Genomic DNA, 12,313 nt, shown 5'->3' with positions numbered 1-12,313 from the left:
TCTTGACAGGGCTAATTTAACTGCTCATCCTAATTTAAGACTATTTAATGTAGGCCAACATTCATTTGAAAAGGGTAGCTGAATTCTGAACTTGTCTGCCAACTTGCATATGCTTAGGACGGTGAACATCAACAGCTGTGTTGGCACAATTTACAATCTATGATGCTGTGTTGATAGTGCTGCCAAAAGGTGCTGGGTCTGGGTAACAGTTTATAAAGAAAACCCCTGGTTTGCAGCAGATTATTTTAAGAAAATCAAAGAAGATGATTTACCTGACTTAAACATAACTTGAGACATCAGAAGGTCATTTAGAGTGCTAATGTTGTCCCATCCAGGGAGAAATACAAGTATTGCACCATCCTGCATGAACACAGGTAAATGGAGAAATCAATTATCCAACATGGATGCATAGTTCAACCCATAAAGCACACATCATGGCCTAGTTCAGACATGTTGTTAAGCCACAATTTAGGAAGTTTGGATCCCGCTCACAAATTTAGTTTGTTTCACCTAATGTTGATTTGTGTCCCCTCCACGGGGTCTCACCTCCTCTTTGAATAGTCAGCTTGTTTACAAAGTGAGTGGTGCAATCAGTCTGTTGCCTGGTAGGATGAGGAGGGTACAGAGGTCTGTGAAAAGGCCAGCAAGAAACCCTTAGCTGCCCAAGTAGTTGTGTTTGAGCCTCGCATCCGTGCACTCAGATCGGTGGCAGGGAAGGGGCAACACAACGAATTAGAATTAAGCAAGGGTACTGAACTTGGATGTAATGGCAGACTACAGATAACATAAGCCAAGATTCATGCACCAATTTTAAACCATGGGGTTTCAGAACATGATTCGTTAGCCAAAAACAAGCCATGATTATCCCACTGAGGCAGATTCATATGTGCAAGCAAACCAGGGATTAAGCATTGTATCCAATTCAACCTGTAAACTTTATTTTTGGTATTTCTAAAACCTTGCAATCACATTCTTAATATTATTTGCAATTTGAAAATTATATGCAGCAGAAATACTTGATTCTGAGTAACTTTTGTCCCCCAGTACCACTACTGTCACTATCACAATTTTTCAGGGAATAGAGCAAAGTGCCAAAATACCATTGAAAGCATTGGTAATCGTGAAGGCAGTATTATCTGCGTATGTTCGATTTTATTATGTGAACCAACATGAAAGACATTATTGCTCAAAAACTATCTTAAAATACTATATTCTATTTTCAAAACTTATGGTGTTAAATAAAATGGGATTAAGCTAGAACTTAGTACAAAACAAACATTCTACTCCCTGAAATGTTTGCTTGGGAGCAAGAGACATTGAAATATCCTGTTGAAGCCAAAAGATGTTTGATTTGGTTCTGAAAAGCATTTACTCAATTTTTCTCTAAGATTAGTGCAGTATTGACTTTAACATACAAGCACAGAAAAACATTTGTAGCTGTTGTCTTTGCTTGTTTGTCAACAGAGTACAGTGGTACCTTGAGTTACAAAAGCCTCAGGTTACAAACGCTTCAGGTTTCAAACTTCGCTAACCTGGAAGAGCTACCTCGAGTTGAGAACTTTGCCCCAGGATGAGAACGGAAATCATGTGCCGGTGGCGCAGCGTCAGCAAGAGGCCCCATTAGCAAAAGCACGCCTCCAACTAAGAACAGTTTCAGGTTAAAAACGGACCTCCAGAACAAATTTAAGTTCGTAACTAGAGGTACCACTGTAGTTAAGATTCCAGTCTACTCTTGAATTTCTACTATGATGTACCTGGAATACAACAACGTTAGCATAGCCCCTGTTTGCAGTGTTGTGGTGGTGCAGTGATCGTGCCTGGTAATCAGAATATTTCTTTACTATAGCCAAAGATACAGGACCATGACCAACAACAAACAATAGTTTAATAATTCTTCTATCATATAATCAACTGTTGTAACATATAAACAACATTTTAAAAAAAGACAGTGAAAACAACTTTATGTATTAGTATTAACACACACAGGGAGAGGAACTTTATACTAATCCCTGTGATTTCATATGCCTCACATCACAAGTGCACAGTTGCCTACAAAAATTCCAAGAAAACAATTCTCTACAAAATAATTTTCCTCTACAATTGCATAGAGCCAACACTAACTTATATTCTGTTTTTTAATTATGATGACCATGAATGAAATTTAAGCCTTTTTAAGTTCCATTTATTTTAGTAAGGGTTAAGGTTAAGTGAGTGCTTAAGTCTCTTCTCTTGAAATCTAGCAGATTTAGAATTTAGAAGTTTAATTAGCTTGACCTAATCTAATTAAGAAGAGGAAATAATTTAAAAAGTGAAGTCATATTTAGCCAAGTTGAAACTCACCTCTTCTTCAAGAGCAATGTATTTGATCAGTGCTGCAATCAAATCGAGGTCAACTTTCTCATCATCCATCATTCCCAATGCATCAATTGTACTTTCTGAATACCTAGAAATCATGTACAAATAAAAAGCATTATTTAACCATATGTGCTATAGTTAAGTTTAGCACAAGTACACAGGCTCTTGTTTTATACAAATAGCGAAAAGGAGACTGGTTAAAATAAACACAGATCAACAGAAGAAACTGCTGAAAGAAGACAACAGAAGAGAGTGGACCCTATTTGCTTTTAAGCACAGAACAAATCTCAGTCTCTCTTAAACACAGAAACTGCATGTTTATACAGAAATTCTACTGTGTTTAATAATAGTAATATATTTGTATATCACCAATCTGGCTGGGTTGCCCCAGCCACTCTGGGTGGCTTCCAGCAAATTAGAACATCAAATATGGTTTGCTCCCTAGAACGTGCTAGGATTGCAGCCATAAAGTGTCTGTCACATATGTAACAAAAATCTGAAAGTTGTACAAAAGTGAAAAATAACCCTACCGTCCTCTCAGCTGCTTCAAATAATCTGGCCACTGCTCATGATAAATTTCTTCTTTTTCTTCCTTTTCTGGCCTGCTTATGTGCCCCTGCATAAACCTCTTTTTCCAATGTGGTCTGCGATCCGTATTTTCTGGAATGTATCTTCAGAAATAAATATAGCATTCAGTAATAATGTTTGCATATTAAGTAAAAAAAATTAAAGATCATTCTAAATATCTCAATATAGTCTTCATATTGGGAGAAGTCAGGAATCATTATACATCCAAATTCTGAGTTTTGATGCCACAATGTAAAAAGGAACTAAGAGGAATCATTTTCACACTAACCGTAGCTTCTCAATTACATCTTCCAAAAGGTACTCCTTGACAGGATAGGTGAATCCAGGAATATGGATCATAGGACAACTGTCTGTATAAAAAGGGGAAAATATATATTACATCACCTACATTTTAGCAAACTGCATCATGCTTGAAAACAAGATACAAGACACAACTTACAGAATAGCTAGAAGCATGATGCTTATCCAAATAAAACATTTTTAAAAAATGCTATTGTTATAGTAATCAAAAAAGCTAGTTAGGTTGTTTTTATTCTACTAGAAAGACCAAAGGGATTTAGAATGCTTAGGGAAGTTTTTAATGTTTGATTCTGTTTTTAAAATTCTGTTGGGAGCCACCAAGAGTGGCTGGGGAAACCCAGCCAGATGGGTGGAGTATAAATTATCCTTGGCATGAACTCAAGTGTTCAAAATGCTGCCAAAGATATTGTTCACTGAAGTAAAATGTTTATTGCACACAGAATATGATACTTCACCTGATAAACTGATTCTGACAAAGAATAGTTATACCACAATATGTGCGTGTCTTTTAAGGCGTCATAGAACTATTACATGGAAATGCCAAGTATTCAGTGTTTCATTTCATGCAGAGATAAACTAAAAAAATAAACAGCATATATTTTGTCTATTTATTTTCAGAAATACAGGCAACTCCACACTTCTGCACAACTGTGCACATGTGCGATACCTGAAACCCGGAAGTGGTGGAAGCGAGCTGGAAAGTCCTCCTGGCTCGTGAGCAGACTCTCCCCAGAGCCCAAAGAGGACATTCTCTTTGAGCTCCGGGGACGGTCTCCTCATGAGCTGGTGCTGCAGCGGGGTTTTATTGATGCTGCTCAGCCTCCCGGCCTAACAGCTGACAAGTGAGAAAGCAGCGGCAGCCTGGATTGTAACCCCATAAGAAGACACCTGTATTTTGTTATACTGTGATGCTTCCAACATTCATAGCAAAATACAGGGGATTATTACACTTGTAAAAATGTAGGTAATTTCACACACCAAAATAGTCTGAGAACTTCTCGGCATTCAGCGTAGCACTCATCAATATGACTTTCAAGTCGAGCCGTACACTTAGCAGATCTTTGATTATGGTCATTAAAACATCTGATTGGAGATTTCTCTCATGGATTTCATCAAGGATTACATGACTAACACTGGCCAACTCCCTACAACAAAAGAAGCACAGAACTGATAACCCCCTATATTCATAAGAAACAAAATGTTAATCAGCAGATATGAAATAAATGGAAATGAGTACAGCAAATACAACTATTAGCAGCAGCTGATAAAGCTTTGAGGAAAGGCATTCAAAATTTTCTTTTGAAACAGAGAAACACATACTTATCTGACTGGAGCCACTGTAGGACAATTCCTGTTGTGCAGTACAAAATTGAGCCTTGTTTCCTTGGCAACCGGCTGAAAGATAGCCATTAAAAACAATACTTCAGTTCCTCTTGATATTGCTTTTGAAAAAGCCAGAAGATACTTTTAAGTGTTATAATGACAGTACACCTTGTGCTGTACTCACTTACTAAGATTCAAGCATCCAATGTCTGGTTGTGCAATACGAAAATAAAAGCTGCAGTTCTATACACACTTATTTGGAAGTAAGCTTAGTTGAAGTCAACTGGACTTCTGAGAAAGCATGCATAGTTTGGCTTCATGGTATGCTCAGCATGCAGCCAACAAACAGAATGTCTAAGGTATGACACAACAATGCTTAATTAACCCATTTTACAAGTTGCTGCTAATTCAAACAATACACACAAATGCCACTGTTTATATCTTGGTTGCTCACCTGTTTTATATATACACATTACTTCTAGAGGAACATAAGGCTTAACTTGACAGCAGCTTAGCAGAATAAAAGTTGCAGCGAAAAGTAAGTCTTGTGAGGACAGTCGATTCAAAGGCAAGTGGGTGGCCACTTACATCACAACTCCGATTGGTGCTCTACTTGATAATGTATTGTGTTTGTAGCAACTCCTCACAAATATTTGTGGTACGGTGTTCCTATTTGTGGCAACACCCACAATTTGTGACAGCAAAAGTCCAGGTGGAATAATTAACACCTGAAAATACATGAAAATACAATTCCCCTGGTGCAGCTTATCAGATGGAGCTCTGTCTGCATGGTTGTATACACAAATACCTCATATGAAATCTGTCTGCATGGTTGTATACACAAATACCTCATATGAAATCTTACAGCCCAGCCAATAAGCATTTGCGCTGACACAATTATTCACAGGACAGGTTACTAATTTTGTCACCAAAAGTTACATCGCTGCATCTGTGGAAGGAGAACCCCCTAGGTAAGTAACAGCACAGCAGGGATACTAAAACATATGCCCACTCTAGTCTATGCATAGACATTCTTCAAGTATAAAAACTAACAAGAAAATACTCATGTACCTTTCAAGCCGAATTTGATATCCTGTACTCTTTCCATTACCACATACTTCAGCCCTTTCTGCCGCAACTCTCTCTGCTACCTTAACATTAAAGAAAAATCTGTTAATGTTTTCTTCTTTGTAAATATGGTTACTTTATCCCAGAACAGATATAAATGTCACTTACAGAGATAGCACTGATCCTTCTAGGCTGAGTACATACAATCCTGCAGGAAGACCCCTTCCCTCGCTCAATATAGTCATCCAAGATGAACTGAGTAACTTGAGTTGTCTTTCCGCAGCCAGTTTCCCCACTTATAACGGTTACCCGACTGCTATTTATGATGTTTACAAGCTCCTATTAAAAACAAAACCAAAAAAAAAATGAAACACACAGTAATCACTCTTTAAGGTAAAGGTAAAGGTACCCCTGCCCGTACGGGCCAGTTGTGACCAACTCTGGGGTTGCGTGCTCATCTTGCTTGAGAGGCCAGGAGCCAGCGCTGTCCGAAGACACTTCCGGGTCACGTGGCCAGCGTGACGAAGCTGCTCTGGCGAGCCAGCACCAGCACAGCGCACGGAAACGCCGTTACCTTCCCGCTATAAAGCGGTACCTATTTATCTACTTGCACTTAGGGGTGCTTTCGAACTGCTAGGTGGGCAGGAGCTGGGACCGAATGATGGGAGCTCACCCCGCCGCGGGGATTCGAACCGCTGACCATACGATCGGCAAGTCCTAGGCACTGAGGTTTTACCCACAGCGCCACCCGCGTCCCGACAATCACTCTTTACCCACTCTTTTAAAAATACACCAGGGACTGAAATTGTTTAATGGTGTTTCTCAACACAGTAGAACACACGAACATTTTCCACTAAATTCTCATTGCCTTTTAACATTTCATCAAATATTTTTCTTTTCCAAATCTTAATGCTCATCTGAGTTAAGACAAAAAGGCTCATATTCAAGGTATGTATTTACCTTTCTCATTCCATAAGAAGGCAACTTCTCGCGAAATCTCTGCAAAGTAAAGAAAAATTAAGTGAAAATAGAGTATATTTATAATATTTATAAATTTGGTTAGCAAGTTGAATACGATTAGTGATGCTGTTAAGCTATGAACTGAAGCACCAACCTATTTTTTTTAAAAGCATGTTAATGTTCCATCTAAGACGCTGAGAATCATATATATTAATAATAAATGTATTCAGCTGCAACACATTAACGCTTGCCTTTTCCACTAAAGGAGAAGAGGAACTAGAACTATATCAACCTCTGACTGTGTTCCTAAGCAAGTTCCTTGAGGAAAGTTAGGTTTTTAAAGTTCCTGTGCCTCTCACTGCAGTAAGGATAAAAATGGAATGAAAATATTATTTATATTTTTTTGGGGGGGGGGGGAATGATTAGCTGCCCTTCATCAGAAGATTCTAAGGCAGTGTACACAAATATATCTGGTTCATCTTCATAACCTAAATAAGAAGCTGGTGCAGAGCTCTTGACAGCAAGCCCACATGACTGGGCTGCCCATTATACCCAATAATTTAATTCAGATCACAACTGATTACACTATATTCATCATCTTGGCTACTAGATGAAATACAGCATAAAAAAACCAGCTCAGGGTTTCCACATATATTAAGTCATAAATGATATCTATAATTTCTAGCCAAAAGCATTTATGCAAACTTCTATTCAGATAGATACAATTAGAGATCTAACATAGTACAAATGGGAATACACTAGTGCAATAGAGCTTGATCTTCCCCTCCTGCCCTCAACATGCCCCAAAATCTTCTCTGGAGGCTACCTGCATTTCAATATATCTGGAATCAGTTTTTTTCTTTTTCAATTCTTCTTTAAGTTGCTCATCTAAATCAACATCAGGTTTATTTTCTTCTAAGAGATATTCTGAATCTTGATCAAGGAATGTTTTTTCCAATATTGGTCTAGTTCTTTTAGGTGCCCTCTCAACAACAGGTTTTTCCACAACAGGCTTTGGTTTTGGAGGGGTCTCCTTTGTGTACCTGGAAAAGGTGTGGTTAAGCATAAGTCATCCAGCTCTAAGAAACACACATCAGTAGATAAATTTGGTATTTATAGTTTTGATCTACAGTCCTGTGTCCAGCTATGAGTAAATAGGTGATCCCATCCTGTAAACAACTTAGGTGGCAGCTGGCAAGCAGATAGCTCAGTCGGTAAAGCATGAGACTCTTAATTTCAGGGCTGTGGGTTTGAGCCCCATGTTGAGCAAAAGATACCTGCATTGCAGGAGGTTGGACTAGATGACCCTAGTGGTCCCTTCCAACTCTACAATTAGAACTCACTGCTCTGCTTGCCTGGATTTTCCTCCCTCCCACACCACACTGATATTTTGCCACAGTACTATCCCAGTTATACCCCGTGTTGTATAATCCCCAAGAGGCCACAAAGTTGCAAGGCACAACAAACAAAAACCTGAGATGAAAGTAGCTCAATAAATGTCACTAGCTACAGGCAACCCCCGATTTGTGCAGGGGGTGCATTCCAGGTCATTGTGAAATTGTGTGCAACTGAAACAGCCTGCAAACAACCCACTCCGCCCCTGACCCACCCTTTAGTGATGTCTTTTATTACAGACTATTACAGACTACAGGCTACTTCCAGATTTGGCACTGTGCACATATTGGTTGTGCCTAAAACAGGGTTTGCCTGTATTTTAGTCATTATTATTCCAAATGGCGAATATTTCCCAATTTAGAAATACTGTTGTGATGTGATGTTCCATAAGAATATTAAGCACGAAAACAAATGAAACTGAATACAAATTACTATAGTGTTTGATAACAAAACAGAACATAGAATGGCGTGTTTAACTATTTTATAATCAAACTACTCTTCAGTTGGTTTACATACTGCAAAACATACTGCTAACATTTGACCTGAAACAAAAAATATTATTACCCTTCTTCATCAGACCACCAAGACATGGCTTCTTGTTCTTTTTCATTTTTGCTCTGGACAGTGTTCAGCAACTGTACAATCTGTTCTTCTCTGCGCTCATCCATACGCACCACAGCTCTCTATATATGGAAAGAACAATGGATTTTAACAAAATCTTAAAGTATAACATACTCCATGCTCAAAAATCTTGCTCCAATTATCTCAATGATGGACACTCCTCAATATTGTAAAAGGAGGACTACATATTTTTAAATACTAAGGATATGTCAAGTTACTACTATACTTTAAATTTAATGTTTCTGTACAAAGTTGAGAAAGTCTTCATTATCTCTAACAGAAACACACAGTAAAATTCTGTCAGCATACACCATAGGACACCTGCACACAAATCTTCTCCATATGGAAGAACATTTCCTTTCATACATACATGTGAGGAAAATGAATGCTATTGTTTATTTTATACCCACCTGAGTGGCATATACACGGATACAACTATTCAATGCTCAAAGAGGTTCTTTTAAGCATCATACAAATGAGAAAGGCATCAGCCACAACAAATGTACCTTGTGGGGCATGTTTGCGGGACATTCTTCAAACCTCTTTTAAAAGTCTGACCTGTCATCCCCTTCCTCTCAACTTGTAGCCAAACCCCCAATCCTCAAAATATGCCTTAGAGAGTTGAGAGGCTCACTGGAGCCGATTTGGGGCATACACGGGGAGAGGAAAGAAACAATAAGCCCTGCTGCAGAAGCAGGACGCCACTCATGCAGCAATGGCTACAACCCTTGATAAGATTACTGCAATGCCCTTCGCTTCCTCTTGACTCAGAAACTGCTACCAGTGGGGGGTGGGGTGCACACATTTGGCAGATAGGATGGGAAATTGGATGTCCCAAAACCCCCAACCTCGCAAAAAGTGGGGTGAGATTTGCCAGTCACTCCGACTGATGGGGGACAGGACTGGGCAGAAGAGTTGTCTTTCTATTTCTGCTGGGAGCCTGAAGGGCCCTGCCCTGCTTCTTTCCACCTGGCTTGGGGCGGGGCCTGACAGCTCCATAAAGGAGTGCTTCTGCTGCTGCTGGGCAGAGAGGGTTGAGTTTTTGTTTTTAAAATTGCTTTTATTTTTATCTATGTCATTTTAAACTGTGATTGATATTAATGCTGTATTCTTAGTTTTCGATTTTATGAATTATGTGGACATTGTTTTCCATTTGGCTGTGTACTTTCTGATGTGTTTTATTTACTGTTTCTAACTTTTGTTATGTTGGTAATTACAGTATGTAAATCTTGTCATGCTGTAAGCCGTCTTGAGCATTGTTTTAACTATGGAAAGGCAGCACACAAATAAAATGATGATGGTGATATTGTTATTTCCCTAAACGGCCTCAGTCCTGTATACCTGAAGGAGCGTCTCCACCCTCATCATTCTGCCCAGACACTGAGATCTAGCGCCGAGGGCCTTCTGGCGGTTCCCTCATTGAGAGAAATGAGGTTACAGGGAACCAGACAGAGGGCCTTCTCGATAGTGGCACCCGCCCTGTGGAACGCCTTCCCTTCAGATGTGAAGGAAATAAGCAGCTATGTTATCTTTAAAAGACATCTGAAGGCAGCCCTGTTTAGGGAAGTTTTTAATATTTAATGCTGTATTGTTTTTAACACTCGATTGGGAGCCGCCCAGAGTGGCTGGGGAAACTCGGCCAGATGGGCGGGGTATAAATAATAAATTATTATTATTATTCCCCAGCGCGGTCAGGAAGAACGAGATAGGCAGGCGCGCCGCACCAGCTTTCAAAGGGCCTCTTGGATGTGGCCACCTTCAAAAGGAGCGGGCCGACAGGTAAATTCCTCAGGAACGAAGGGCTTCACCGGAGGCCTCTTCTCTCAAGCGCCACCCCCCTCAAGGGTCCCGCAACGACACATCCTGAGGGCGCAAAGGGCGGGCAGGCAGGCAGCGCTCGGCCGGCCACCCTGAAGCCTCCCCCCCCCCCCGCTCACCCACCTGCTGCCTCTCCGCCTCTTTGCTCTTCTCGCCCTGCCGCCGCGCGTACCACAGGCCAATCTCGCGGCCCTTCAGGTGCGGAGGGGGTCGGCCACGGCCGCCGCCACCACCGCCACCTCTTCCGCCGCCTCCCGCTCCGCCGCGGCCAGACGACGACGACTGCGAAGCGCGGGGCCCGCCCCCGCGGCCCCTATCCCGGCGGTGCTCGTAGCTCATCTTGCTGCCGCCGCCGCCTCCAGGTACTGAGAGTCTCCCGAGCCGGCAGACGCGAAGAGGGAACCGGAAGCGGAATCCTCGAGAGGCTCTCGAGCCGGCCCGGCCGAATCGTAATCACTTCCGTTCTGGCTGACGCGCAGGCGCGGACGTGAATTGAGGCTCTTTCCCTTTCTATAAGTCTCTCTGTCTCTTTCCCCGCCCACTTCCCTTCCCCTCCTCTACCGCTGGAAGAAGAGGGGAAGGGAAGGGGGGGCGCTCAGAGGGGCGCTTCCCTTTCGGAGGAGGAGGAGCGCGTGCGCGAAACGGCGGCCAACGGTCGCCTCGCGCGGCCAGCCAACGTTCTAGAACTGTGTTTCGCTTTGTGCGTCCCGCTCGCCGTCTGTTCCTTCGGTCCCACCCGGGGCGGCTGGCTTCGTCAGTGCACCGTGAAGCCTCACAGAGCGAACGTTTCAAGGCAGCAGCTGAAAACACAGCAAATAACAATGCAGTTTTACTTCCAGCTCCTGACTGAGGTGGGCACTTCTTGCTTGAGGGCTGCTGCAGCCAGGGCCGGATTTACGTATAAACTAAACAAGCTATAGCTTAAGGCCCCACTCCCTTGGGGACCCCCCAAAAATTTAAATGAAAAAACCCCATGATGTACATTTCAAAAATATAAGATAAAAAACACTATTAATATACTTCTTAATTGTATTTCAGTTCAACCATTACAGTGGTACCTCAGGTTACAGACACTTCAGGTTACAGACACTTGAGGTTACAGACTCCGCTAACCCAGAAATAGTACCTCGGGTTAAGAACTTTGCTTCAGGATGAGAACAGAAATCGTGCTCCGGTGGCGCAGCGGCAGCAGGAGACCCTATTAGCTAAAGTGGAGCTTCAGGTTAAGAACAGTTTCAGGTTAAGAACGGACCTCCGGAACAAATTAAGTACTTAACCCGAGGTACCACTGTACATATTTTGTTATGTGCAAATGGTTTTAGATACCTATTAGGTCCATAAATTACCATATAGCATATATTCAACACAAACAATAGCAACAATTTGTTGTTGACAAAGGACAGCGGGACATAATAAAGGGCCCCATCACCTTCAGGAGCTTAGGGCCTCATCAAACCTAAATCCGGCCCTGGCTGCAGCCCAGGTATGTTGCGAAGCTGTGGCACCTCCAAGTTCCCAACAGCCGTAGCAAACAGTAGCCGTCCTGTATACTTCCCGACCCTGCCCTTTGGCACCTGAGATGTGGATTTTCAGGACCCCACCCAATTCTGTGTGGCTAATAGTTCCACACTCTCTAAAACTGGATTTTACATTCATTCTGGGGCCTGCTAATACTTTAAGACCTTAGAATTCCTATACTGTAACAATATCCCCCCTCTGGGGCTATAGTTTTAACTAAAAATTGTGCCCCATAAATAACCTGGTATCCACCCTCCCAGATGCTGTAACTAGATGTCAGAATGCAAACCCATAAAAGAGATGTTTCTTCTTGGTTCTGGGTCTCTCTTGCCTCCTTGAAAGGAGGGGAGGGAACTCTGCTGCAACA

The 12,313-nt window shown here is 41.8% G+C and overlaps 1 protein-coding gene and 1 long non-coding RNA gene across 2 annotated transcripts in view; one reads left to right on the top strand and one right to left on the bottom strand.

Annotated features, from left to right (window-relative positions):
* Nucleotides 1-11,503, bottom strand: part of DHX36 (DEAH-box helicase 36) — a 25,358-nt gene extending 13,855 nt beyond the window's left edge. Inside the window, exons 1-12 of the mRNA XM_083613171.1 lie at nt 10,552-11,503; nt 8,554-8,672; nt 7,421-7,637; nt 6,595-6,633; nt 5,803-5,973; nt 5,638-5,717; nt 4,564-4,638; nt 4,222-4,388; nt 3,212-3,293; nt 2,886-3,026; nt 2,341-2,443; nt 273-360 (exon numbers count right to left, since the gene is read on the bottom strand). Coding sequence (XP_083469297.1) covers nt 273-360; nt 2,341-2,443; nt 2,886-3,026; nt 3,212-3,293; nt 4,222-4,388; nt 4,564-4,638; nt 5,638-5,717; nt 5,803-5,973; nt 6,595-6,633; nt 7,421-7,637; nt 8,554-8,672; nt 10,552-10,767 — 1,498 coding nt within the window. The 5' untranslated portion in view covers nt 10,768-11,503. The remainder of the gene's footprint in view (nt 1-272; nt 361-2,340; nt 2,444-2,885; nt 3,027-3,211; nt 3,294-4,221; nt 4,389-4,563; nt 4,639-5,637; nt 5,718-5,802; nt 5,974-6,594; nt 6,634-7,420; nt 7,638-8,553; nt 8,673-10,551) is intronic.
* The window catches only part of LOC310762473, a 24,994-nt gene continuing 23,884 nt past the window's right edge, over nt 11,204-12,313 (top strand). The window contains exon 1 of the long non-coding RNA XR_014547994.1: nt 11,204-11,279. This is a non-coding gene — a long non-coding RNA (uncharacterized lncRNA). The remainder of the gene's footprint in view (nt 11,280-12,313) is intronic.

This window comes from Podarcis filfolensis (assembly GCF_964270895.1).
Source record: "Podarcis filfolensis genome assembly, chromosome: 5".
NCBI lineage: Eukaryota > Metazoa > Chordata > Lepidosauria > Squamata > Lacertidae > Podarcis > Podarcis filfolensis.
Note: the sequence above shows the minus strand (reverse complement) of the source record. Positions and strands in the feature narration are given on the sequence as shown.